The sequence below is a fragment of the Emys orbicularis genome, chromosome 3 (assembly GCF_028017835.1).
Source record: "Emys orbicularis isolate rEmyOrb1 chromosome 3, rEmyOrb1.hap1, whole genome shotgun sequence".
NCBI classification, from domain to species: Eukaryota; Metazoa; Chordata; order Testudines; family Emydidae; genus Emys; species Emys orbicularis.
Window position 1 is genome coordinate 174,763,820 of NC_088685.1, and position 27,900 is coordinate 174,791,719.

At 40.9% G+C, this 27,900-nt stretch overlaps 1 protein-coding gene across 1 annotated transcript in view; it reads left to right on the forward strand.

Moving 5' to 3' along the window:
* The first annotated feature begins 415 nt into the window (after positions 1 to 415).
* The window catches only part of PKDCC (protein kinase domain containing, cytoplasmic), a 43,986-nt gene continuing 16,501 nt past the window's right edge, over positions 416 to 27,900 (forward strand). The window contains exons 1-5 of the mRNA XM_065401884.1: positions 416 to 1,096; positions 17,809 to 17,931; positions 21,063 to 21,334; positions 26,010 to 26,089; positions 27,449 to 27,556. Of these exons, the coding sequence (XP_065257956.1) occupies positions 416 to 1,096; positions 17,809 to 17,931; positions 21,063 to 21,334; positions 26,010 to 26,089; positions 27,449 to 27,556 (1,264 nt within the window). The remainder of the gene's footprint in view (positions 1,097 to 17,808; positions 17,932 to 21,062; positions 21,335 to 26,009; positions 26,090 to 27,448; positions 27,557 to 27,900) is intronic.

The window sequence follows — 27,900 nt, forward strand, 5'->3', positions numbered from 1 at the left end:
GAGCACACCGTTATCATTTCGGTCCCGCCTATTGCCTGGCCGTGCACGGGAGCAGCGGCTGAGCCTGGGAGTTGTAGTCCTGACTTCCCGGCTATCAAACGGCGGTGGGGAGCGTCATTCGAGAGACTACGTTTCCCAGGGCCCCCTGCTGCTCCGCCGGTCCACGGGCCGGGCTGGACTGTCAATCAGGGGACGTCAGCGAGCGGAGAGCGCTCAGGGTTATTACCCCCCCCCTCACCTCGCCTCCGGGTCCGGCTAATAATCCGCGCTCCAGAAGCTCATGAGCAGGGAGGCAAGTGTCAGGCTGATGTGCCTGAGCTGGGCGAGGGCCGGCGGGGCCACGTGAAGAGGCTGCGGTCCCGGGGAGCCTTTTCCGCCCAAACCTGAGCCCTGGGGGAGAGGCTGGGGCGCTGCGATGAGGCGCAGAAAGATCGCGGTGGCCGCCGGCTGCTGCCTCTCCTTCTTCCTGGGCACTTTGCTGAACGTGTTGTTCATCCCGGGCTTTGATCCTCACCATCAGCAGCCGCGGCGCGGGGTCACCCCGGCGTTTGCGGGCTCGCCTTTGTACTGGCCAGGGGAGGACCGCGAGAGCCAGCGCTTGGAGTTAGCCCGGCAGATCAGGGAGCGCTACGAGGAGGTGGTCCGCTACCAGAAGCACCAGGCGCCCGCGGCTGCTGCCAGGCGGCTGGTGAGACCGCTGGAGCGGCGGCTGATGGACCTTGCCCAGCAGCGGACCTCCTCGGAGCAGACTCTTCGGCTGGAGAAGGGGAAAGCGCCGCAGGCTGAAAGCCGCGGGGGCTCCTATCCCGAAGCCAAAGTAGACCTGGCTCTGAACCCCCCTCTGCTGGGGTGCCGAGACATCCACAATGTCACCAGCCTGCATTACTTGGGCTCCGGCTACACCAAAGCTGTCTACAAGGTCGTCCTGAACCGCACGCTGGCCGTGGCGCTGAAATCGGTCGATTTTGGGGGGCACGACATCGAGAACTGCGTGAAGCAATACGCGGCGTTAGAAGATTGCTACCGGCTAGCCTCCTACAAAATCGTCAAGGAGATGATCCTCCTGCAAAGGCTGCAGCATGCCAACATCCTCCAGGTAAGCCCAGGGGGCTGGGGCGCTCTGGCGCTGGTGCCATGGGGTTCGCTTGGGCTCTTTGAAAGGAATTACAGGTAGCTTTTGCAGATCGGCTGGACGTGACACGGTAGACAATGGTCATCTTTAGGGTTTCTTTAAAAATGCCTGGGCTTGTACCAGACAGCGAGTGAAAACCAGCCGACGTGTACAGATAGGATGTGGAAAAATGTGTCAAGGGTTTATTTCTCACCACAGGCAACCTGTTGGCGCTCTTCAGACCAAGGGAATAAAAGTATGTAGTAACCGCAGAGAGGGGTGTATATAGGGTGGAGCTGATTGCATTTGTGATCTGTATGAAAGAACTAGAAAGCTTTGATCTTGATATACCTATAACACTGCTGTTCCTGGTCTTGCATACCGAGTGATTATAGTACATCGAATAAATAGTATTTGACTATCACTAATGTCAGCCCAATGGGTCGAAAAATGTCATCTTGTGTTAACAAGCCTCCCTCTAAATACAAATGTAACATTCTTTGGACAAGTATAGTTATAACATCCTTTGAGACTAATGTTTATCGAGTCAAATAAGTTACTTCAGTTAATGTTTTCTAAAGATTTGTAGATATTAGTTCATCACCATTTAAATTTTATATACACAAAATCCCTTCTGATCTATCATCTATACAGATCTATAGTTTCTGCTCTTTTCTAACAACTCTTTACTTATAATACGGAAAAGATAGGAAACCTTTATACACAAACACGCTCAACAGACATACACAACTAAAGATATTGACATCCTCTCTGAAGTGATTCATTCTGCCAGATTTACCCTGGCCTGTATACCAAAGCAGTGGGGAAAGATTAGGAATATTGTACATTTTCATTCTGCTAATTGGTGCAGAAGTAATGTTATTATGGGAGAAGGCGTATAGCTACGCCTGGCCTAGTAGCCTTTTCTGATTGTTCTTTCACCTAAGAAAAAATAAATAAAAAATAAAATTGTGATGTTGGAAAGCGAAGGAAGCGTAAGAAGATATAAACTCCCTCAAAATACGTACAATAAAATGCTAACCCTAATCAATACAAACGACAACTCCCCTTCCCCCCGAATATTATGGGAATGGAAATGTGATTGTTCCTCACCTGGCACTGTGGTCGTTATTTAGGTTTATTGTGTATTTTATCGTGTGAATCTTAAATACACAGAATCCTGGCAAATGGAAGATTAGAAGGAATATTAACTGTAACAGGGCTCAGTATTATTCTTACTGTACACTGACATTACTCCACTTGCCAGAAATGTTGCATCGTGCGACTATTACACCTCCACATTAATTTCAACGTGCCCATTTGGATTGAAATTCCTGTTGAATTTCGCACAGTGTGTGGAACGTTGATGAAAAAATAAAACAATATTAGAACGTGCGTTCCCCGTAGCTACTTTTTAAAAGAAATCAAATAGGCAGTTTTTGATTTCTTCGGTAGCAAAAGGTACCAATTCCCCCATAAGAACTAAAGGTCGAAATGAACAGAACGGTCAATTTTCAGTCTAGGAAAGGCCAGATGCCAGTTTAATATCGCCTCTTCCCCATGAGTACATGCAAAAATTGGGATTGGGAAGCCAATTTCTTTCTTGCTTTCCTGGGATAAAACTGGAGAAAACATTTTTTGTAGCTCTAGAATAAAAAATTAACAACCAACTAAATAAAGCGTTTGCTAATTATTGCCTCCATGCTGCCAGGTATAACTATAACACATAATGAAAACAACATCTCGCACACTACACTACAACTTCTGTTAGAGGTTTTCAGTTACTCCATATGATGTAATACATCCTTATAGGAAGAAATTCAAACTAATCACTGTAGTGCAGACTAGGATATCGATAATAGCTTGACAGTAGGAAATAAACTCAATTTTTAAACATTGGCTTTCAAGATTTTTCTCTTATTCCGTAGAAAGCAATCCAGTGTTTCTACAAGTTAGCAAAACTGATGATTTATATTAAACATGTTAGAATTGCAGATTCTCTGGTTTCCTCGGTGGGTTTTAATGATCGTACTGTATTCCTTTCACATGTTATTCAAATAGATACTTTCATCGTATGCAGAGAATAATTTGGAAATAATTAGTCATCTTCACAAAATGGAAACCAAACTTCTGTCCTGCATTATCTATGCAACGAGCAACAACAACAAACTTCAGTGTTTACACATGTGTAGACACTAGGGTTCCTTTAAACTGGGATAGGCATTATGGAACATCTTATTGAAAACTCTGCTCACGATCAGTGATTGCTTTTTGTACCAAAGACTAGAGGAAGCGCTGTCAGTTAATTCCCCTGTTTGCTGAAGGCTGGTGGACCTTATAATAGGTAAATGAAGTCAATCTTCTTCATGTCACATTTTCCTTGTGAGCAGTCACGTCATGTAGAAACTGAACGAGAACAAACACATGAATAGACGCTTCTTAAAACGCCAATTAGAAAATACACGCCCAGCTGGGAGAATGTTCTAATGAGCAAAAATCCCTTGTGTTAATTATGTTTTCATAAATGACATGCCATCTAATTACAGAATAGATTAAATTTAAATCAGAAACATGTTTTCCGTTTGGCTCAGATTCTTTCTTTATTATTATTTTGGCTGCCCGCTGTCTCCTCAGACACTAGCAGAATTTCCTTTTGACTTGGCTGCTCTGATCAGATTGCAAATGCGCTAGAAAAGAGAGCTGCGAAGCCACGTACATCGCTGCCTTTTTGTTTACCCTATTCCATTCATTGCGAATAGCGCGGGGCGAGGTTACTGCCGTGAGTGAACACTAATGTTTGATAAGACCTTACCTTGCAAAGCGACTATTAAAAACCCGACAGACTTTATCTAGTCACATTTGGGCAGACGTATGGTCCAGGAACAGATCTGTAATGTCATACTGGGGGTCATCGGGGCACATACAACGGGGAACAGTGAGCGTTTTCAAAACCAGCCTGCTATTTTTTGTTATGTCTATTCTAAAATCCCCGATAGGGCATGGTCCTGCATCTGCTGACGTCAGTGACAAAATTAACGCAGGATTAGGCCTCTAACGCTTATCTGGGTTTAGAAATCACTATCTATAAATTTCTGCCGGAGACAGAGGAAAGAAACTCAAAAGTCATCATACTTTCCCCAATCTATTCTGGTTTTTGACATAAGCATCAATTTTAATTAGAGGAAAAGAGTGTAAAGGACCCAAACCATTTAACTGATGTCAAATTCACTATAACACAACGGTGTGTATGTCCTAATAAGAAAAGCTTTTTCTTAGTTCATTTTCATCGGGGTTCTTCATCCACTGTAGAAACACAATTGAGAGTGCTCAGTTTGTCCTCAAACGCCTTTCACTTTCTGCCTGCATGCAATGTATCCATCAATCACCGAGTTACTTCCCTAGCAAAATGGACAGTCCGTTTCTGCGTTAGAGAGACAAGGTGGGTGAGGCGAGATCTTTTACTGGACCAACTTCTGTTGGTGAGAAAGAGACGCTTTGACACCCACCTTGTCTCTCTAATAGCCCGGGAGCTACAGGGCTAAAACAACATTGCTGCATACAGTTAATTACTGCGTTGCCAGTGCTACTTCAGTAGATCTTAATTTAGCAAAATACAAGACTTCTGCCTACTGCTCGGCTTAGTTTTTAAAAAGAATTTCCAGCTTCATCATCGCTCTCCCTTAGTCGAAAGAGTTGTGGAGACCACCTGAAATGACTCTCCAGCCACCCCCGCCAGCAGCAGTTTACAGTCCCCCTTGGGTAAGGAACTTTTAGCTACCAGGGGTTAGCTGCTCCTGACGACTCAGATAGGCTCACACTGGGTTTTCAATAGCAATGTGTTTACTACGGAGTTTGACACCACTGTAAACCAGCCATAAAATATTGCACTTTTGTTTCTCAAACTTCCCCTTCCAATTATCCCCCCAACACACAGTGAACACTTAACACCCCTAAGCCAGCTGCGACCAATTATTAGCACGACTCGGGGCTGGAGCTGCTCAGGGCTGAGCTACTTCAACTCCAATTGACTCGCTCAGCCCTCTAAAACAGGGTCCCCAAATAGCTGTACTTTAGTATGAAAACAGGCGCCACCTTCACGCTAACTGCGGCTGGTGATGGCGGTAAGGGGGGGGGGGGCTAGAAGGGGCGAGGGAGAAGAGAGATCTCTCCCTCTTTCATAGGGTCAAACACGGACAGATAAATAGCCCCCCCCCCCCCAAGAACCTACTCACAGAGATGCATAAGGCGGTGTGCAATGTTATTGCTGCTAAGTGGCTTTCCCTACACTGTACCCTTAGCGATCTGGCGCGGCAGCGCATGCCCCCACTCAAGCCTGTATGAGGGGCTATCTAGGGTGAATATGCTTGAGTGAGTCTTTCTCGGGGGAAACCCAGCGTTTCTTTCCTGGAGGTTCAGTCCCAGGAAAGGGGATTTTCCTGTAAATCTCTCGCAGCTGACAGCCTGAAGTGTAGTTAGATAACAGACTTGTTCTTGACTGTCTCTGCAGTTCCCATTCTAGCCTGTCTCTTGTCAAAACTAGCTTTGGTCCCGTCCCCTTTAAGGCATCCTTTTAGAATACCTGATTAGGGCACAATATACGTACGTGGAAGTTTAAAAAAAAAAAAACCCTTCTCAGCTCGCAGCCCTGTTCTCGCACCACATATTGACACGTTCGTCATGCATGGAGCCTGTTCGGGCCAGGCGCCAGATGTGGCACATCCAGCTATCAAACGAAACGCTGAGAACCCGGACAAGGGAGTGTGGGTTAGTGTTAGATACAGGGGTTAGCTGGTGTTAATACAAAGAAAACAGGAGGTGCCTGTCGCTTTAAAGTGTTTGTATTGACCGTCTCTGAATCAGGCTTGGTTTGTCCGATGGGGCATTGCCTCGGGATCTGGGCAGAGGCGGGGATTCAAAGGGCAAGGCTGGGAACTTGTCAATTACACACACACTGCTCTAGATCGCTTCCTATACACATTCCTGTCGCACACCAGCCATTGTGATAGGCAGGTGCAGATGAAAATGGAACCGTATTTGGTTTGGAGAGGGAGAGAAGGGGCTAGTTCATTAAAGTTGATTTAATAATGAGGGGCATTGGGGAAAAGGGGGATTTGGGTCACTGATTTATTGTAACACAGGATTTAGCAGCCCACTAATTGCTTTGCACTCGCTCTCTATCAAGTGCTGTGGCGGGTCTCCTCTTCCTTTCCCTCTCCGCGGTGGTTTCTTTTCTTAGAAAGTTAAAATATTTATTTCTGAATCCAGCTTTTCCGGGCAGCCGGGTTAGTTTGCTCTAATTCCTCCCTCCAGTCTGTCTGTATCTAGGGAAGAAAAGCAAATCAACCACCATTTGCTGTTAATTTCAGACAATGAATACGATTGGAAAGACCCTGGCAATGTTTGATTTACTGTAATAATATAATTACAGCCCTGTAGATCTGAATTAAGGGTGCTGCCATTCATGAGTATAAACAATCTTTTGACGGGTTCTCCCCTTACATTGCTGAAGACGAATGGAAGGGAGTGAAAGTTTGAAACTGACATACGTGTTTTGTGAAACCGCAAGATTGTCTTTGTAGGTTTTTAGGTATCTTTATAATCACTCATAGCGCAATTCAGTGTGTGCTACTGAAAAAGTCTCCACGTCAACCAAAACAAATCTTTATTTTATTTAAAAAATAATAAAAATAAGTGATGATACAGTGGCGGTGGGGTGGGGAGGAACAGCCTTGAATAGCAGCTGATAGCAAACCAGAGGCTTGTTGAGTAAAACCAACCCCCTTTTTTGGTTTGTTTGTCAGATTAGTGTTAAAGCAAATACACTTTAAAAATCATGATCCAGATTATGATTTTATCCCATTTTAAATCTGGAGTAATTCAGTTGTCTTTAGGGGAATTATTTTGGATTTACATATGTGTAAGTGGCCTTGATTACACTCTGAAGATGTATCATGTTAGAAAACATGGGATTAAAAGATTTTGCCTTTGGCGTGGACAAATCCAGTGGTGTTTGAAAACATTTTAGGTGGTCCTGGCATGGGCTATTACAACCAGCTAACACATTTTTAAACATTACTTGTCCCTCTTTTAAATAGGATGTAAAGTCACGTTACCATCGTGTTAGTTAACATGTTTTCTAACATTCTGCTTTTCCTCAGCATAGACAAATCCAGTTAGTGAGGTCAAAAGCAGGACCCTTATTTTTAGTTTGAGAATTAAAATGTTGAGGTCTCAATATATAATCTGGTAATTTTATATGGAAGAAAATAATTTTTCCAAGTGGTAAATTAATTAAACTGCATTTCTAGCTTAAATGAGTTGACATGAATCATCTATGGAATCTTCAGGTCATATTATGTCATGTTGCTTCATTCGGAGTCCACACTAATCTTTAATTAACAAAACTTGCATACTTGGCTAGGGTTGAACTCTAGTTGTGGGGGGAGGGTCAGATGCTCAGGAAATCCTTTGTTGTTTTGAGAAAGTGGGGTCCAGTGGAATTAGAAGCTCAAATAATGAAACACTTTTGTGCTGGTAGCGGTGGAGAATGCTCGGTGATGAACTGAAGAGTTTTTTATTTTTATTGAAAAATTGAGCAACCTTCTGAGTAGACTGTGGTGTAGTGTCATCAACGAAGAGCCCAGGCAAGATGGTAGCTGATCACATGGGGAAACTGTCGTTATGAAATTTGGATTGGGAGAGGAGCATAGACATTTTCCTTCAAAAGAGAGCCCCTAATTAGAGAGAATTAACCTGCTAGAATGAGATTTTGGGATCTTACTATGTGCTTGATCTGCATCCATAGATAAAGGGCATAATATAGCTCCAGGGGCTATCTACACTGGGAAATTTTCTAACTGCTGTTAACCTGTTTTTATTAGAGCATTTTTAAGACATTTTAAACTGCCTGAAACCAAGTGCACACCAGCTACTTGGATGGTTTTAAAATGAGTTTAGCTGAACAAGTTTTAAAACTGCTCAGAAATTTTTCCCAGGGTAGGTAGGTACTTGGGGTAACATTTTCAAAAGCATCTAAGTGACTTAGGAGCCTAAATCCCCAAAGTGATGCAGGTACATAGAAGCCTAAGTCCCAATGACTTTCTGTGTCCGGTTGGCTCCTAAGGATTAGTCCACAAAGGGACGTAGGCATGACAATACCTAACTTCTAGGCACCCAGCTGCCTAGTGGAATTCACAGCTCCAAGTTAGGAGCCCAGGCTCCCCTATACAAAGGTGGGGGGAGTTAGATGCCTGAGAAGGGGAGACTTGGCTTCTGGTTTGCTGGCTACTGTCTATGCTAGCCAGTAGGAAATGCCGAGGAGAGGGGTGGGGTCTGAGCCCCGTGTCTAGTTCCACTCAGGATTCAGAGCAGTGAATCCTCTCCTGGAACGAGGTTCCTAAGCCACGTCCGCTCTTTCTCAAAAAGAGAGAGAGAGAGAGACCCATCATATTATTGCCTATAGCCAGGTGGTTAGGGGGTGCTCACCTGGGCTGTGGGAGACCTGTTTCCAAACCCCTACTCTGCCTGATTTGGAGCAGGTCTCCCCTATTGCTGCCTTGGCTATTGGGCGTGCTGAGGTGGGGCTCTCTCAGTCTCTTCCATTTTGTTCCATTTGTATAAGAAATGAAATATTTATTGGAGCAGGGACCTACATCACAGGCAAGTCCCCTAACCACTGGGCTATGAAGTCAGTCTCTCTTGAGCCCAGTTAATATTTATTTATTTAATACACAAGGGAACAGCTTCAGCAGGACAGGTTGGGAGCACTCTCACCCTAGAATACCCAATAGCCTCATGGTTAAGGCACTTATTTGGGAAAGCTGGGTTTAAGTCCCTGCTCCAAATCAGCCAGAGTGGGGATTTGAAAACAGGTCTCCCACAGCCTGCATGAGAGCTCTACCCACTGGGCTGTCAGGTATTCTGGGACATACATACCCACGTCAAAAAAGTCTAGATTTGGTTGTCTTTTGTGCGGGTAAGGCATGCTCGGACAATACCTACCAGATTTGGCCCTGCAGGCAAAATAGATGGAGGAATGCCAAGTTGGAGAATCCCACCCGGGAGAGCATGAACTAGGGCACCAAGCAGCTTGGTGGTATTAGGCTTAGGTGGTTTTGCACTTGCTCACTAACCGCAATTGAGGTGCTTAGGGAATTTAGGGGTGAGGTGGCGTCTGAGTGGGGGTTTTGAGGCTCTCATTGATGCCTATATTTTGTATTTTTAAGACCCTGAAGTGGGAGTTAGCACTAGATCCACAGGGAGATGTAGTGACGTAAGCACTTTTGAAAATGTTACCCTAGGTGTAATGTGGGGTGGCAGCACCGGATCTCTTTGTAGGGTGAGGAGGAAAAAAGCAAACAGTGCCACCTGTTGATGGAGACAGCTTGCTGCAGCTCCAGTATGCCTCCACAGCCCTGGGGAGCTCGGGGTGGGAATGGAGAAGGCCAGGGGGAGCGGACAGATGCGGCTTGGCGAGGAAAGATGAATTACACAAAGTACTTCTTTATTGCAAGAGTGCTTCCCAACAGGCCCAGATGTTATCCTGCACTTTTAAGAGCGAAGAAAGGATCTGTTAACAAGAACTCCAGTGCTGTTGGAAGCACAGAGCTGATACAATTGCAAACCAGCCATAACTATTCATGTCATTATTAGACAAGCCATATGCCTCAACTCTAAAGTGTCCAAATAATATTTTCTCCCATTGAATTGCATGGGACTGTAGAGGGAATTCAACTTACATAGCTGTTGGCAGGAAGGGATTTCCATGAGGCATAAACCATAGAATTAGTTAAAGAGCTACACCCTCATTACTCACTTTCAAATACATCATTCATAAAACTAATCCCATTAATTTGTCGAATGATTTCTCTGATTGTTCCTCTGTGTTATGTGCCATGTAAATTACCCCAAAAGACTCTGTTTTGAATTTCTGGCTCCTTTATGGGAGCTGATGATTTGCAACCTCATCAGCTTTCCCTGCCTAGGATCCTGGGAGTCTCCTCTCTGTGCAGCATTGAACAGAGACCAATGGCACCATTTCACCTTTTGCAAAAATCACCTTTGCTACTTGAACTTTTCAGAGACACACTGCACGTATAAAGCTGTTCAAGTTGGTGGGTATCCTGCCCAGGACACTGTTTCAATAAAATATAACATTTTGTATAATGAGGATTCCAAGGGCAAACCTGCTTTATTACTTACCAATTGGGCTAATTTGTAAGGTAGGTAAGTACTATTGTCCTACTTCTTTTATTAGATAGATAGCAAGACTGAGCGAGGTTACATAACTAGTCCAAGGCCACACATCGAGTCTGCCACAGCTGGGGTTAGACACAGGATTTCCTGGCTTCTAAGGTCCCATGTAGCCATGTTGTCTCTTTAGATCTGCATCCTGCCCTTGATCAGTGGGTGTGTCTACATTAAGTTGAGGAAAACTTGTCTCCTTCATACTTCCTGTCATGGTTCTGTAAAGGGTTTGGCCCTCCTACACTAGCAATTATTAAAATCCTTCTGCACCAGTTCAGAAGGAACACTTCCTGACAGCTGTTGCAAACAAACAATTCAGTTCCTTAGCTTCAATGGCACTTGATTGCACAAAATGGTTTGTAGCATCACCCATCCTTGCAATGGTTTAACCCACCCACAAGCGCTATTTTGATAGAATTGTTTTGGTGCATCCACGCACACCACACACACTGTAGTTGTAACAGCTGTAGTTCTAAGATGCCTGTAGGGCCTAGCCCATAATACCCACTGCTGCTGAGGGGAGGGGGTGGCTTTAGAGTAATTTCTGCATTACTACTTTGTGGGAGGCCGTGGGGATTAGCCAAACCAGTATGCTGCCACCCCGTGGTAGCCTTGTCCACAATGGGGAGAGAGACTATTGTAGGGCGCACACTTGAGGAGCATTTGAGGAGACAAGGTGTTGTACATACAATGTATGAACCAACCAGTGATGTTTTTAATACCTTTTCACTTAGGTCCAGATTGTTAAAAGCATTTTTGTACCTAAAGATGCAAATAGGCCTCTAGTGAAGTGCCTCAGTGCCTAATTCTCATTTGAATTCTCCTCTTCCATGATGCCTACAAAAAAAACTGTACAGGGGGTTAGGGTGCTGAGACCACAGCCTCCATCTGTCAATCTGTATCCATCTGTTGTCTCTTACTTACTTAGATTGTAAGCTTTTGGGGGCAGGGACTGTGTACAGTGCCTAGCACAATGGGATCCTGGTCCATGACTGGCACTACTACACACTATGGCAATACAACTAATCAATAATAATAAAGGAGCAAACTGTTGTCTTTTCTCCAATCTCCGCCTGGCCACTCAAGCTAGGCAAAAAGAACTGCCAGTGGAGTATTTGTGGACCTAGGCCTTGAAGGCTTTATATTGTTTCTGGCTAAACTCAGAATGATCTATGATAGGAAGAGCTGCTTATTCTGGGACTTTGCAACTGCAGACCAACTCTGAGTTAAACAAAGCTCTCTTGAGGGAAGTAAGCCCAGCAGTGAAGAAGACTGAGACACTTAACTCAGTAGAATTATACTGAAGGGATCAGTTTTAATATGGACGGGTCTCATGAACATTTCAACAGCATTGTCTTGCTTGCTGCTTCAGAACAGAAAACATACAGAGATTAATCATTTAAATAGTTGCATAATTTAGAGTCAAACTTCCACACAACCCCACCAAAGGGGATGGCAGTCATCACAGGTGGAAGTCAGGGTAGATATTCATCCCTATTATTTAAGGTATGGCTTCAAATTCTGCCCTCAGTTATACCTGTCCATTCCCATTGAAATCATGGTTCGATTAGTAGTCTCATTGACTTTAATTGAGATCTTGGCAAGAGCTTGCATGAGTAAGTGTTTTCCTGGGCTGGACCCAAGGGTTGTGCAATGCAGTGTAAATTTACAGTGCTATAAAGAATTTTTTATAATAGAACTATTTCATTTTGGAGTTTAATTGTAATGAAAATGAGGAGAGAGAAAAGGGGAGAGAACTTTTGTAAGTCTTATGTTTACTGCCAAAATATGTGCCTTACAGGTTTTGTGAGTATAAAATATATATATATATATACACACGTGAATTTCATTTTTGTTCCGCTTTCTTTTGAAGCTATTAATATGGATGGCAGCTATGATGACATTTGTGTAACCTTTAGCTCTTCTAGTGTGCAGCACTATTAATAATGGTAAAGTTATTAATAAAAAAACCTCCTAGAGATAGTTGTGAGTAGTTAGTTTAATATTTAAATTATCCACTGCTTGCTTACAATTTCCATCTCTAGCCTGAGGCAACAGGAAGAAATTTTGCCTCTTGTCTTTGACAGCCAGTTTTGGTCCCAATGCTACAAGATGCTGAATGCATCCTGAATGGTGCTGAGTGACCTCTGCTCCCTGCGATTCCTCTGTATGTTACATTTACCTACGAAGATTAAAATTAATTAAATAACCTAATCATTTGCCATGTAAAAGCACTCACCATGTTTACAGATGCTTTTGGATTGAGGAGGGGTGGCAAAAATATTTGTAATATATTCCGTAAAGTTAGAACATGTTTAAAATGTGAGAGAAAAAACAGATTTTACGCCAAAGTGAAAATCCTAGAGCATTTATTGCTAAGTAACAGCTATGCATCATGGCTGTTCTTGTATATCCCTCCTTGGAGGGACTGGCCTGTTGCCATGGCAACAGAGGGCATGGCCAAGGTGTCAGGTGCATGTAAAAGTTTATCCCTGATTTGTCTTCCTTTGGTCTGATGCCATTGGAATGTCAAAGCACTCTACAATCGGTTCCTCTAATTTAGCCACTAGGCGCTTGATCCAGTGTTCAGCGATGTCAATGGGTGTCTTTCTATTGAGTGCAATGAGCGTTAATTCAGGCCCTAGCTTACTACTAGACTGGCTTTCAGATGTCCAATTCTGGACTAATTTTCAGTTTGGCTAGGTGTGCATATGTATCTTTGAAAATAAATACCATCCGTGCGCACTGTGCCCACAAGCTCCTGTGCGCACTGTGCCCACAAGCTCCAGTATGCACATGAACAAGAAAATTTTTGTCAGTTCATGGCCAAACTCTGCTCTTACAATGGAATAAATCTGCAGTAACTCCAGTGAAATCACTGAGGTCTGAGTGAGAAGAGAATCAGAACTAATGCTGTTACTTTAGCAGTTACCAACTCTCACAATTTCATCAAACGTGATTATTCCTTTTTTCCCAGAAAGCTTGAGCTCTGGGAGTCATGTGATTATATGAACAATCTCAGCTTTTATTACAAAAAACAAGTAAATTTATAGCCCTCCTGGTTACAGAGGGAAGCTAAAGGAGGGGATCCTCAGGGCTCAAAAACTAGAATGCAAATCCATTTTATCATTTTTTTTAACATCTCATGATTTTTGGGCCAGTATTCTCTTCTTGGGGGCCAGACTTCTGATCTTTCGATATTTCAGGCTGGCAATCTTGCTTTAGGTTTACACCAGTGATAGAACATAATCTGGCTTTATTTTGTAAGATTTTCAATTGTACCATTCCTGTCTGAGCAAATTGTATAAATGAAAAGTAACACTTTTGCTAAGGCTTTCTCTTGACTTTTTTTTTTTTTTTTTTTTAAATCCAGCTTTGGTGACTACACTAATGCATGAGGGCCTGTTGTTTGCATATACTTACCCACTGATGACAGCTTAATAAGCTCCTTTATTTTGTGTTTTTATTCAGTAAGCTTGTCAGCTTTTGTGTGCAGTCTGACCTCTGCTCCCCACCACCCCCTTTCTTGTCTGAAAGGGGCACCTCTGTCTCTATAATTTGTAATAAAAGGCAATTCTAAAGGGATGTGAACTGACTGGCAGTACAGACATGAAATCTTACAAAAGAATATAACTTTCTCAGGGGCTGACCCTGTATTCTTTAGGCATCTAAAACTCCTGCTGAAGTCAGTGGGAGCTTTAGGTGCATAAGGAATACAGTCTTTGATTGAGAAAATCTAAACAGTTAGTGAAGAACTCAGTAAACACACCTGCTCTACAGGGATTATTGTGCACAATGTGACAACAGTTCAAAATTTCATATCCAGCTTATATTTTCCTAAGGAAAAAGAAATGCATCCTAAGATAGTAACTGTTTATAGATTCTATACAAAATTATGTATTTGTAGTATTTCAATGTAATGGCTTGACATATCAGACCATATTTATTGGATAATATTACTTTCCATACATTTAACTGAAACCATGCCATACTGGGGTATGAAAAAACAATATATTTGGAAAATCTAATATCTAACTAGACGATGGAAAAAATGCTATCCCTACAAAGAGAATTTCATTTGCTGAAGTTCCTGATTCACTCTGCTTGCTCTACTTTTATATCTTTCCCATTTGGATAATCTTTTGTCTCCAGTTTCATTCAAATTGTCTGGATGGTTATTTTTCCAAGTGCAGGTGGTTGATCCAAATATGTATGTATACAAATTAATTACTTTATTATTGGTAGTGAAAATGACATTGTCCTCTTTGGGACCTTTACAAACTAGATTGGACAAAAACCAAGAAAGTATACTTTGGGAAACAACCTTGCATTGACAGGAAGAAGGGCTAGATGATCTAATGAGCTAAATTTTTAAAGGAAAATACACGTACATCTGTATTCTGTGTGGTCATGCACATATAAATGGCCATTTTGGATACCTAATTATTTGTTTGCATCAGGATGTAGCTACTTTTTAATTTTTCAGTCACCACAATTGTACTCACAAATGTGGCCGTGTATTGCATTTGCATTTTTGCATTAGACCTCAGGCCTTCATTTAAAATATATTGAAATGTAGCCCAATATCTCCTTTCCATCTATGATTGCCATGCTCCAATGATTCTATATAACAAAACAGCAATTCCATAGCTAGAAATGTTTTACATAAATAATAGTGATAAAGAAGAGCTTAAGCCAGATGATCTATTTCTTTAGTTAGAATTATGTGTGATGAAGAAAAATATCAAATATTTTTTAATGTATTTAACTATGGACTTAATTAAGTTAAATGGACTTATGGAAGAAAATTTCCCATTGCGATTTGAAGAGAGAGTTTCTTGTGGAAGGAAAATTGGATTTGGCTCTTTAAGCTTTCATAGCAACTTGAAGCAACTAATTAGGCTCTCGAACAGCAGAGTCTGTACTAAATATAAACATCAGTCAGGAATGATTTTTGCAGGACTGCAATTGGATTCTAAACGGAGATAATTCAATTCAGTGCCACCCAACCCCCAAGGACAATTATTATGACAAATGGAACCCGTACTTTGAGATTTAACACTTACAGAAGTATTCTGAATTTATTCTTATTAAATATATATTTTAATTAAAATAAATTCAGAATCTTTTAACATGCATATACATATGCTATAAAGAAACTTTGTCTTAATTAAAATTACTTTGTTTTTATTGCACTCTTTCAGAGGGCTTGAATGGCTAATGAAGACCGATGTCCTTGTCATTCATTATTGCTCTAAATTGACATTTATTGTAGAATTGATATTTTTCATTACATTTGTCTTCTAAATCTCACTTCTGTTTTATTAGTTTTTTCCACTGGACAATACAATTTTATAAATCCCCTCTGTGATTCTATAGAACTAGACTTTAGAAGGATATAGACCCTCTTATTAGGCTCTGACACCAGAAATTAACATATTAAATATAATGGGCCCAATCTTACACTGTTAGTCCCCATCCATACGAAGGCTAAACTTTGTGAGGACTGCAGTATCAGACATATTTATATATATATAAAAAATTCACAGGCAAGTCCAGTAGCATTCTAGCAAAGATGCATATTCTATAAAATATTTTAATTCTCTTTATGTGTTCTTTTTGGTTTGTAATGGTAATAATTGTGCTGATGTGTTCTTCTAAGATAGTTTGTGTCATGCTAAGTTTTTACTACTATACCTATATCAGAAACATGCTTCCATAAAAAATTGTGTCACAGATATTAAGGGACAATCCCTGTATCTAGTCCAAGAAGTCCTAGGTTAATGTGTATTATTAAAACTATGGTGTATACCTATTTAAATCCCATGTGTCTCTAGTGCAGAAATACCTGCCACAAGTATATCTCTCATGCCAAAATATCTGTTGTATGTTTTTAAAATAAACTATTCTAGCTTCCATTTTGTTCGATGTACATGTTTTACTAGTTGTTTTGAAGTACAATGCTATTCTTTCACTGAAAGGAGTAATTGCTTACTTCACTTACGTTTTTGGAATATTTTCCTTCCTTTAAACATGGACAATGATAGAGCTAAGGGAATGATTCATCACAAATAATTTGCTTACTGAATTTAACCTCTTTTTCTGCTTGTTAAATGTTTGTGAGCATATTGCACAAATTTGCTTGCTATTCAGAGTAGTGAGTGAATTTGTTTGCATTGTTTTTTCCATTGTTAGTTGATTGAGAACATTTAATTGCTCTGGCTATTCAAATGTTGCTTAGTCGTGATCGATCACATAACACACAAGGTATTGTTTCTGAACCCAGAATGGCTGAGCATAGTTCTTATAGGATCTGATTCAAAGCACACTGATGTCAATACAAAGACTCCCATTGACTTCAATGAGCTTTGGATGATGTCCATAATCAGGAGACGAATGGGTTTGAAGAAGCCATGGTGTTTTTGAGCCTCTTAGGGATGGGGAGGAGATGAGTAGGATCAGGGGATTTTTAACCTTTTACATCATGCCAGCTCTTCTACCATAAGACTTATTTGGCTGGGGGTAGAGTGTAAAATTGTCCCTGTCTCAGAGTCTGTAATCAGATCTTTGTTCAGCTCATTTAACTGCCTCTCTGCCAAGGCTTTGGCAAGGAGTTTCTAAAAGCCTGTCTCCTGGCTGTGTAAAACAGTCCCCATCCCATCTGAAATAAGTCACTTCAAGCACAGGCTTAAAATGTTGTTACTGTGAAAGTGTCTGTGCAAGTAAAAACTGATCACTCAAGTGACTTTTGGAAAGCAAACACAAAAGGGGCTGGAGCATGGCTGAACTGCATTCATTTAAAAATATTTTTGCAGTATTCACCCCTCTCTAACATTATTGCACATGTAACTTCAACAAGTATTATTAGAAGCATTTTCTGCATTGGAAAGGATATGCCTTGACATTTGCAATGGCTTTTTAAAGTTCATTATAAAGATATAGTTGAACCCTCTGTGGCATTTCAATACAAATAGACACTCAGTGCACTAGCAATAGTATTGCAAAAAATCTTGATCTTTAAATGAGATTTTTCTAATGCTTATTTTTAAGCACAGAATTATTATGATTATGCCAGATAACACATATACTAAAATGAATTCCCTCTGGTAAATCTCCATATCTACACATATACATATTTTTCCATATAAGTTTCTTGATAAGGGTCTTGATTATAAAAGCCTACCCAGAAGGATAGGCAAATACTGCATACACAGCCACCCAGAGTTTGCACTGGGCCACTTAAGAGTTTCAATAATGGGCTTCAACAGGACCTGTCCTCAGATGGAAGGATACAAAGCTGTGACATGGGGCCTTAAGGGCAGCGTCCTAAAACATATAGGATTCAAATGTCCCAGGAGGATGCAGGAGACCGTTTCCCACATCCATGGAGAAAAGAAGAGCATGCCAAGAAGTATTATACTAATCTCTCTCCCTTTGTGTACTTTTTTCAGCTCTATGGCTACTGTTATCAGGATAGCAATGACATCCCAGACACGCTGACTGCCATCACTGAGCTAGGCTCACCACTGGAGATGATTCAGCTTTTACAGACCTCTTGGGAGGACAGATTTCGAGTAAGTACAACAACCAGGGTATCAAAAGGACTTTTAAGTAGCATGTGAACACACAACTCCAAGCATGTGAGAGAAAAAAAAAAAGAGGTTACATAATTTACAGCTTTGTTCACATTTATTAAACAACTGCTTTGCTTGGGAATGTTAAGTCTTAGTTTGTCTGTAAGACATAACACTCCCATTTTTCAGTTTTTAAGACACTGCGCTATTATGTGTGTTGATGGTATCTAATTATAGGCTGTTCTGTGCTATTCACATAATATCTTCAAAGGTTTCATGCTTGTTAAAAACTCAGAGCTTGGCATTTTTGAACATTATGCTCTACAACTGGAATTCAAACAATAGAAGGATGTGACATCTCTGTCTTGATCATTATCACAAGCTGATTTTATAATTGTTTCCTACTGTTTCCTGTTATGTTGCCTTTTACTAGGGGAGAGTAAAGGGTAAAGCAAGGTTTATCAGTGTACACAGATCCTAAAACAGAGTTTGCCCAGTGAAGCCCACATTGGCAATTTAACAGAAACATGGAGGTCACACTTAATTTGTATGGAATGGAACCCAGACTGTAGAGGTACTTTCATCATGATAGGGTATGCTGAGCTGTAGTCTCGGTGGGATGTACCTCACTATTAAAGATTAGGGCTGTTACAGGCTTCATTTAGAGCTCTGTGAACTGCATTTGGCCCATAAGTTGAACTTCCACTACATTGTTCTAAAAGAAACAAACTCCTAATGATGACTCAATCAGAGTTTTTAGCTTGTAATGGCCAATGAAGTGTACTGCTATCTCCCTCACACCTCACCCATGCAACCACAAATTATGGCACTGTGATGTAAACTGCAAAAGAGGCAGTAGATTATTGGCTTGACCATATTATATAGGATGTGGGTGGAAATTCTCTTTAGAATGGGTATCCCTTACAGGGCAGTTAGAGGGAGATGAAGGAGAAATACCTTGGCAATGTTGGTTTGATTCATAGAGATGTAATTATAAATAGAATATTCCTGGAACTGCTGTAATGAAGCCTTAGGCAATGTCATAACTATTACCTTATCTAGTGTGCAGCTGTCATAGAGGAGAGGAAAAAGGATGCAAGTTCTCAGCTCAATACATGAGAATTGTTTATGTATCTGCCCCAGTTAAGAAAACATTAACATGGTTGTTTAACTTTATACACTTAAGTAGTGCCTTTGTGCTTACAGGACAAGGACCAAATCTCCCCAAACCTATTGAAATCAGTGGAAAGCAGTGGTGCAGACCTGAGCCCTAAAATGTGTATTTTAATCTTGTTGTGAGGGATATACACACACAGCCCGTATCAACACTGAGGGCTGGCACATAGATAAAGGACTTCAACAGGGCTCAGTACAGGCACAAGGGTCTGTGTCAGTGGATCCATTTGCAGGATCAGGGCCTTGGTAGTGTTTGAGGAAAGAGGAATGATTTCAGATTGCAAACAAAAATCCCTCTTTAGTTTTTTGCAACATTTTTATACTTTTATGCAGAGTTTTCCCTAGTAGTTTAAGAAATCTGTGAAAAGTGATTTTCCCCCCCTATATTTACCTTTGAGCAGTTAAAGATGTTAATTATAATTTTGTTCAAGCTTCTGGTAACGATTTTAGCACAGTGTTCAGCTCCTATAATGAGGTTCTGTGCAGTACTCCTGACCCAAGGAAAAAAATCACATTGATATTCTGAATGTTAAATGCTTCAATTTGGTCTACTTTCATTTCCTCAGCAACACGATATGCCTTTTATATATAGCATCCTCTGGGACGCTGTATAGAAGATTTCTGTAAATTTCAAGAGGAACAAAAGAGCAGTCAGTGCAGACATCCCATAACCATGCTTGTATTAATTTATACCTACAAGTATCTCTACATAAACTTTTGATATTGCTTAAGTGGAACAAAAATGTTTTAGGCTGGTAAGGCAGGGGAAATGATTACAGAAGTGTTGGATAGTCCTAATATCTCACAGACGTAAAGTCTGTGAAGTATAACGTAAGCCATATTCAAGCTCTATTTTCTTCTGAAGTATGCATTTAAGTATTTCCCTGAGTATATCATTTATGTCCTGAGACTGAACTGTGATTTGACTACTTTAATACATATGGTGTTAACAACAGTTTTAACAAAAAACTAGGGTGACCAGATGTCCCGATTTTATAGGGACAGTCCCGATATTTGGGGCTTTTTCTTATATAGATTCCTATTACCCCCAACCCCGTCCCAATTTTTCACACTTGCTGTCTGGTCACCCTACAAAAAACAAAGCTTACATGTAAACAATAAAAAGCTTTCTAGCTTGCATAAGACATATCATTAATTGAATACAGTGAATGAGCATGCAGATATTTAACTGCATGCATATTAATATTGTTTTTGTTTTAGTGTGTTATACAATACATACAAAGAAATATTGTCAAGGCATCACATAAATGAACTGCAAACAGTAGTAAACACTATAGGGTTGGGTCCAAATTTGAAGGTTCCAAATATTATTCTCTTCTATCTATTAGCAAAGCCCAGATAATTCTTCACTCTATGGCCCCAATCTGATGCACATGTGCAGAGCTCCATTAACTTGAATGGGATTCTGTGTGGACATAAGAGTCTGTCTACATGGATAGGCCCTGATCCTACAAAGACTTAGCTTTATGCACTGTGAATAGTTCCACTGAAGTCAAACTACTCTCAGTGTGAAAAGTTAAGTACGTGTCAGCTTTTAGAAGATAAGAGACTTAGATTGCAGGATCAGGGCCTATGTGTGATGTTTTATTTAAAAAAATGCTTTTATTTCTATTAAAATAATAAAAACAAAACAAGAAAGCCTCAGCAGCTCAGAACTCATGAGCAACTCTACAATAATAAAATTGCATAGGGGAAAAATTGGTAAAGAAGCACGTTTTAGTTTCAAGCTTCTAAAGATTATTATAATTTACATTGAAAGAATAATGTTAAATTTGATGAAGAATACCTTGAATGTACTAACTTTGATTTTTATGATCAATTTAATGCCAATCTTTGGTCATTATTATGTGTGTGACAATTTAAAGCAGATGCATTTTTTTTACATGCTCCATACTAGACAAGTAACACAGGGTATCTGTGCTTTTATATTTCAGATATGTCTCAGCTTAGTTCGGCTTTTGCATTATTTGGCTCACTCTCCGCTTGGCTCCGTGACGCTGTTGGATTTTCGCCCTCGACAGTTTGTGATTGTAGATGGAGAGCTGAAAGTGACAGATTTGGATGATGCCAGCATAGAAGAAAGCTCTTGTACCAGTAACCGTGACTGTTTTATAGAGTTTCCAGCAAGAAATTTCACTCTTCCCTGCTCTGTGGAGGGCCGATGTCGAAATATGAATGAAAAGAGGAATCTTTACAATGCATACAGGTAGATGACCAGTTATCTAAGTAGATAAAGAGAATAAAATTTGACAAGAATTCTGTATAGTCATTTATAGCCATTGAGATCAATGGAAATGTTGGATCGGGCCCTTATAGACTAATAACTAAAACAATGAATAATTTGTGTTGTAAATATTTCAGTAATAATAATACATAACATTAATATCTTGGAAGTACTTTGCAAACATTGGGTCTGATTCACCACTAAAGTCTATGTTGGTATAACTCGATTGAAGTCCGTTACACAGTAAAGATTTATAGCAGTGAAAAACTGGGGTAATCTTATGGTGTTTGGGCACAATTGCTACATTATTAATGAAATGATTCACACAACACATCTATGATGTCGATTAATAAGTGTTATCATCCCCTTTTAAGTATGAGTCAACTGAGGCTGAGAAGTGAAGTGACTTCAGAGCTGGGATTAGAATTCAGACAGTTCTGTCTTCTAGTTCTGTGCTCTGACCGCTAACCCATACACCTCTCTCATTAGACCAGGCCTCTTTCCTGCTGATTATAAAACTCGCTGGTTCAGTTGTTTGAAAGTCAAAAACCTGTAATGTCATTGTACTTCTTTAATGTAGACCGCTGATAATCTGGAGAGTAATCTCCCAGGGGTTATAATGAATCTTAATGTTTTTTAAAAGCCATCACTGCTTTGTAGTTCTCGCCTTACAATTTACCCCAGGCTTCCTCACACCAACAAACCAATTGCTGTTCTTTGAATAGGCAGTGATTTGCCTGCTTCTTGCACTACGCCCATCCATCCTCCAGTGCCTCCCCATTGAGGTCTGCATCCATAATTTATGGTCGTGCCATGCACATGACAGATAGGTAATTGGGTTATTATGTCTGGCCAATAACACTGAAGAAAGCGTCTAGCTGAAATGTGTTTCTTAGAATTTTGTTTCTTAAGGTCTCTTCAGATTTACAACTGAGGAGTTTTACATGAGGGATTTATGTTTGTGGTCTTGGCTCTTCACTAACTCTGATCACTCAACTCACTCTTTGGGCCAAACACTGATCCCATGGAAACTTTACTATTGGCTTTCACAGGATCAAGAATTGATCCTTAATGCACTGCTTCTAATTGTGCTGTGGCTTGATGTTCAAGTGCGCTGGGGAGAGAGAGAGTGATGCGGACTGATCCAGATAGGACGGTAGAGGGTCTCAAGGCAATGCCATAATGGTGTGCTCCTTTCTTAGGCTTCTCTTTCAAGTATCACACCACTCATTCCCTGCCAGGCCACAACTAGAAGAGTCTTCCCTAGGGAGAGTCTTCTACTTTTCTCCCAATGCACTTACCAGCATATGTGTAACATTATCTGACCACATTGAAATGTATTCCACTACATGACTGTCATGTGCATTTGCGCAGTGCAATTTTTAGTGTGTTCTGCAAAATTTTCCATTTGCTTGGGTTAAAGATCCTTCTTAGTGAATTAGTTTTTGATTAGGGCCATTTTGCTGGTCTGGCCAGAAAAAAACATTTAATATTTAAGTGTGATTTTAGCCATACACTATCATACGCTCACTGAAGAAAGCTGTCTTTTTCTATCACAGTGGTTAAGATTTGTGAGAGTGCTATTGAACAATTCCAGCAGTTCTCAAACTGTGGGTCGGGACCCCAAAGTGGGTCACGACCCCGTTTTAATGGGGTTGCCAAGGGCTGGCATTTGCTTGCTGGGGGCTTTGGCTTTGGCCCCCTGCCCAGGGCGGCAGGGCTCGGGTAGGCTCAGGCTTTGGTACCCCCTCCTGGGGTTGTGTAACAATTTTTGTTGTCAGAAGTGGATCGCGATGCAATGAAGTTTGAGAATCCCTGAACTATTCCATCAGCTCATCAGTTTCTAAAGATCTGTTTTTACACTTTGAAAATCCTAGTGCTTTTAGCACCCACTATTGCTTATTATTATGCTCACATAATAGGTCTTTGTATGACAGCAGACCTACACCATGGTAGGCTGCAGCCGCCCTTATGAATGCATCTCCAACAATCTCTATATGCTCACTCAGCAAGGACAAAACTACAATCTACTTGGTATAGACGACTAGGTTTTCCAGTTCCCAGATCCCCATGTTATAGGGACACTGTGATGGCAGGTGACTGGCAGTACTACTTTTTGAAGCTTGGAAAAAGGGTTTCTTGTCCATATCTGGGGCTACTTGGTAGTCCCAACCTACAGCACATTAACCAATGGTATAAATCTTCAGTAGTGTCTGAATTTATTAAAGCCACCCATGAGAAACATCACTGGGCCAGTCCCCTGGCTCCTTCTCAAGGTGGATTATTAGAGCTGAGCAAATATTACAAAAAAATTGTTGTGCAAGTATTGGCTTGGATGTTTAAATGATTTCCTTCAGTCACACATGCATCCTTTTGTGTACCCTCAAGATGCACATTTTTAACAGTGAGGGTAATGAACCATTGGAACAATTTACCAGTAGGTTTGGTGAATTCTTCATTTACTGAACATTTTAAAAACAATATGGGATCTTTTTGTAGATGAGATGGTCTCGTTCAAAAAGGAATTATATTCAAAGAAGTTCTGTGGCCTGTGTAATGCAGGAGGTCAGACTACTAGAAGCCCACAGTGGTCCCTTCTGGCCTTATAATCTACAAATCATGAATGCAGAGACATCGCATAATTATTGGTACTGGGGGCAGGGCATATAAACCCTGGCAGAAATCGGGGGGGGGCGGGGCATGTGACTCTGCATCTTCCCCCCTTCCGCCCGCCCCCGCCCCCCGCCGCCCCAAAGTGCTTCTGCATGAATGTTCCAGTTTGAAAAAACAACAAGGAGTCCTTGTGGCACCTTAGAGACTAACAAATGTATTTGGGTATAAGCTTTCGTGGGCTAAAACCTACTTCATCAGATGCATCAGTGCCAGTTTGAGTTTCACTGGCACTGATGTCGATGCACTTCAAAGTCACATGTATGAGTACCGATGGACATGTGTGAATGTTCATATCAAAATGTTTGCATACTCATTCAATTGAGGATCAGAAACAATACTATGTGACTTTTCTGTCCAATTGTAACTATCCAACCCAGTCTGAAAAGCAAACTGTGACCTTTGAATACTTTCAAAGAGCTGCTGGTGATCAGTCGCAATCCACTTATGGATTTTCCAGGTGCAGAAAATTTACCAGATGAATTCTTCATTGCTAATGATTTGCTTACCTTTAAAACACTATATGTATTTTGAGTGGTGCTTTTTATATAAAGCACTAAGACATCTTTTATAATAATCTTATTTGGGGATTTTGTAAGTATCCTTTTTAGAAGGGATGAATTTTACTCTTGTTTAAAAAAACGTTAACATCTTCAGGAAATATTAATTGTATAAAGTGGAAGTATGTCAGCTGAATAGGCCACAATACTGTCTCCTGTAGCTGACATTTTCCAATCAATAACTTGATTTTTTTTTAAATTATGCTTATGTGAAACCTGCTTTATTCTCTCCAATGAATATGATTCACTACAGTTTCTCTGGCCGTGTGGGGAAGCTGTACTTTATAGGATGGACAAGGCAACTCTCTCAGTAAAATTTCCTATTTGTGTTACCATTCTGCTCATTACCTAATATTTATGTCTGATACTTTTGTTTATATTACCAGCTCCTGAACTGTCCATCTTTATCTAATGTTCCCTCTGCAACAGGGTTGGTAGAGTTTAGTAATACTGGCTTAGCAATAGAAATTTAAAGGGGCACTGTGAAATTACTTCTACCTTTAAATAATAATAGAGAAGTGAAATCAGCATACCTTTAATTACAAATATATATATATATATATATATATTGCTGTGCCTGCTTTTCCAAATCCTAGATGTGTTTTTGTGAAGCCATCACCATTTAACTTGCATTACCAGTTAAATGTTCACATTTCAGTATCATCAGGCACTGAGCACAGGGCAAGAGCCTTCACAACCAGATGCTTGTTTCAAGCTTGTGAGAAATTAGGCTGGAAATTGTAGAACCTGCTTTACTTTTGGTTTCCTTCATTTTACAGTCGTTTCCTCCCTAGGAAAAGCAACGCAAACTACCTGAATCCCTAGCAGGTTTTTTTTTGTTTTTTAGTAGAGAATGTGTATTCAAACATGGAGCCATTCAGGAACATCACGAATGCATGTTAATGATGACCCCACCATGGGAATATTGAAGATGGCCTGAATTTTGGTGGCGTAGAATGATTTCTCCCCCCCCCCCCCAACATTCATCTTAAAGCCTAAAAATAATGCAGAACTGAAAAGGAAATAATTGGTGAAATGAAATAAGCATAAATCTGACCTGTATTTTTAAGGTTTTGAGGAAAAAAAACAAGACTTCCGAGTTTGACAGTGTCCCTTTAATAAAGTTTGTCCAAGTACAGACAGCTTTGCAAATAGTCACAATCCATAGGGCTTCACAGCAAATGTCTATGTTAATGGAACATTTACAGGTAGTTACAAGGCAGCCTTGTGTACAGCAGCTTAGTCTAGGTACGTCAGACAGCTGTGTGACTAGCCTCCGCTATATATTTATTTGATTATAGAATATGATTATATTTCCTGAATAGGTCAGGGACTTAAGGAATAAAATTCTAATAGTTTATGTTGTTCAGTGGTTACTAGACCCTTGCCAACTTTATTTTAAAATATGGGTTACTTTTCCATTGCAGGTTTTTTTTTACATATCTTCTGCCACACAGTGCTCCATCCTCCTTAAGACCATTATTGGATATGATAGTCAATGCGACAGGTAATCCCACTGTAAATATGTGATACTGCCAAATGTCTCCCTTTTTCATATCACTGTAAACTTGAGTGTTTGTTTGGGGGTAGATGGGGGGAAGGGTGCTACATTTACATGTATTGCTTTAAGACCAGATTCTGCTCTCACTTAGGGCATGTCTACAGTGCAGCTGGAGGTGTAAGTTCCAGCCTGGGGAGATGTACCCATGCTAGCTTTGATCGAGTGAGCATGCTGAACATTGCAGTGTAGCTATGGTGGATGGGCTAGCCACCGGAGCATCTACCTAGTCTCTCTGATGGGATTGTACTTGGGGGGCTAGCCTGAGTCGCTGCTCATGCCACTTTGGCTACACTGCTATTTTTAGGTGCTAGTTTGGGCAGAGCTAGCACATGCATGTCTACCTGATCTGGGAATTACACCTCCAGGTGGAGTGTAGACGTGCCCTTATAATTAAATTCACTCCTGATCAGAGGAGCTAAGATGAGGCCTATATACCATTTAACTCTCTATTTTGAGGTCTTAAGTAGTATTTAAGTAGTATGTGCCTTGTCCTGGGCCCAGCACAGGGATGAATTCCACCCTTACATAGGTGCACTTCCCACTGCAAGTCAATGGCAGTTTGACCAGAGCAGTATTTGACTCAGAATTTGGTCTCCTCTGCATGCAGATCTCAGGAGGAACAAGCCAGCCCACAGAGTGAAATTCATCCTGACCAAAGGGCTCATGCACAGCCCTCTGCAAAATGTTAGTCCCATGTTAAGGGATTCATTGGTGTGGAGGACCTTGAATGGGCCATCTCTACCGAGAGGAATTAGAACCACGGAGACAATTTATTGCATACATCTCCCAGATGACATTAGAGATTATTTTATGCTTTAGAATGCAGAGTAGACCATAAAATTATCTTTACCATAAAATGACATTCAGACAAGAGTAGCTTGAGTATGTCTTAACTGTACTTTTGATTTCACGCCAGAGGGTTTTTTTTTTTTCCTGCCTGGTCTTCAGTACATTTTATGGGGAGGTATAATGTGCCAGGCTATAAATAATTTCAAAGGGAATTCACTGGAAAGGAGTTTTCATCTCTTGTGGGTAACCCATCCTATCATATTCAGACAGGAAGCTGGCTGTCTCAGTACACGAGCTGCTCAGCTTTGGAGACACAGGGTTAGGGCTTGACTCATCACATATATGAAAATCAATTTGGCAGTCACTTTGTAATGCCTCATGGACTTTAAGTCCACATCACAAAAACATCACACAGTTTGGCACAACTGAATCTTGATCCTTTGGACCTTACTCAGGTATAATCCCTATTAATTCCAAGTTCTTTGTCTAAATCACTGTTTTTCTGTACTATTAAAGGAGAACTCCACTGGGGAATAGATGAAACAGTGGCTCAGCTAGAAAAAGTTTTGCATTTATACAAGAGTGGCACATACCTACAGAACACTACATGGATGCCGAAAGCTGGTAAAGTATTCCTTTGACAAATGTAAAGCTATTGGCTCGATCTAGACGGTGAGATGTGGAGGGGAGCAGAAATAAGGAGAAGAGACCAAAAAGGCCCCTGAAGTCATGGAAATTGAAGTCCACAGCAGGGCTTCCAGGTAGTCAGAGTTCCATGGGTACCACGGAAGGTACTAAGGCGGGTTGTTGATGCCATGGAGAGCAGCCATCAACCATGTCAAACCTATGGGAAATCTGCAGTATAAATTCATGCTGAAAGGTGCATCATGCCCAAAGATTATCTCCCAATCTGCATTTTGGAACCTCCCTGAGGTGGGAGTTTGGGGCATGCCAAAGCAGGGAGCCCA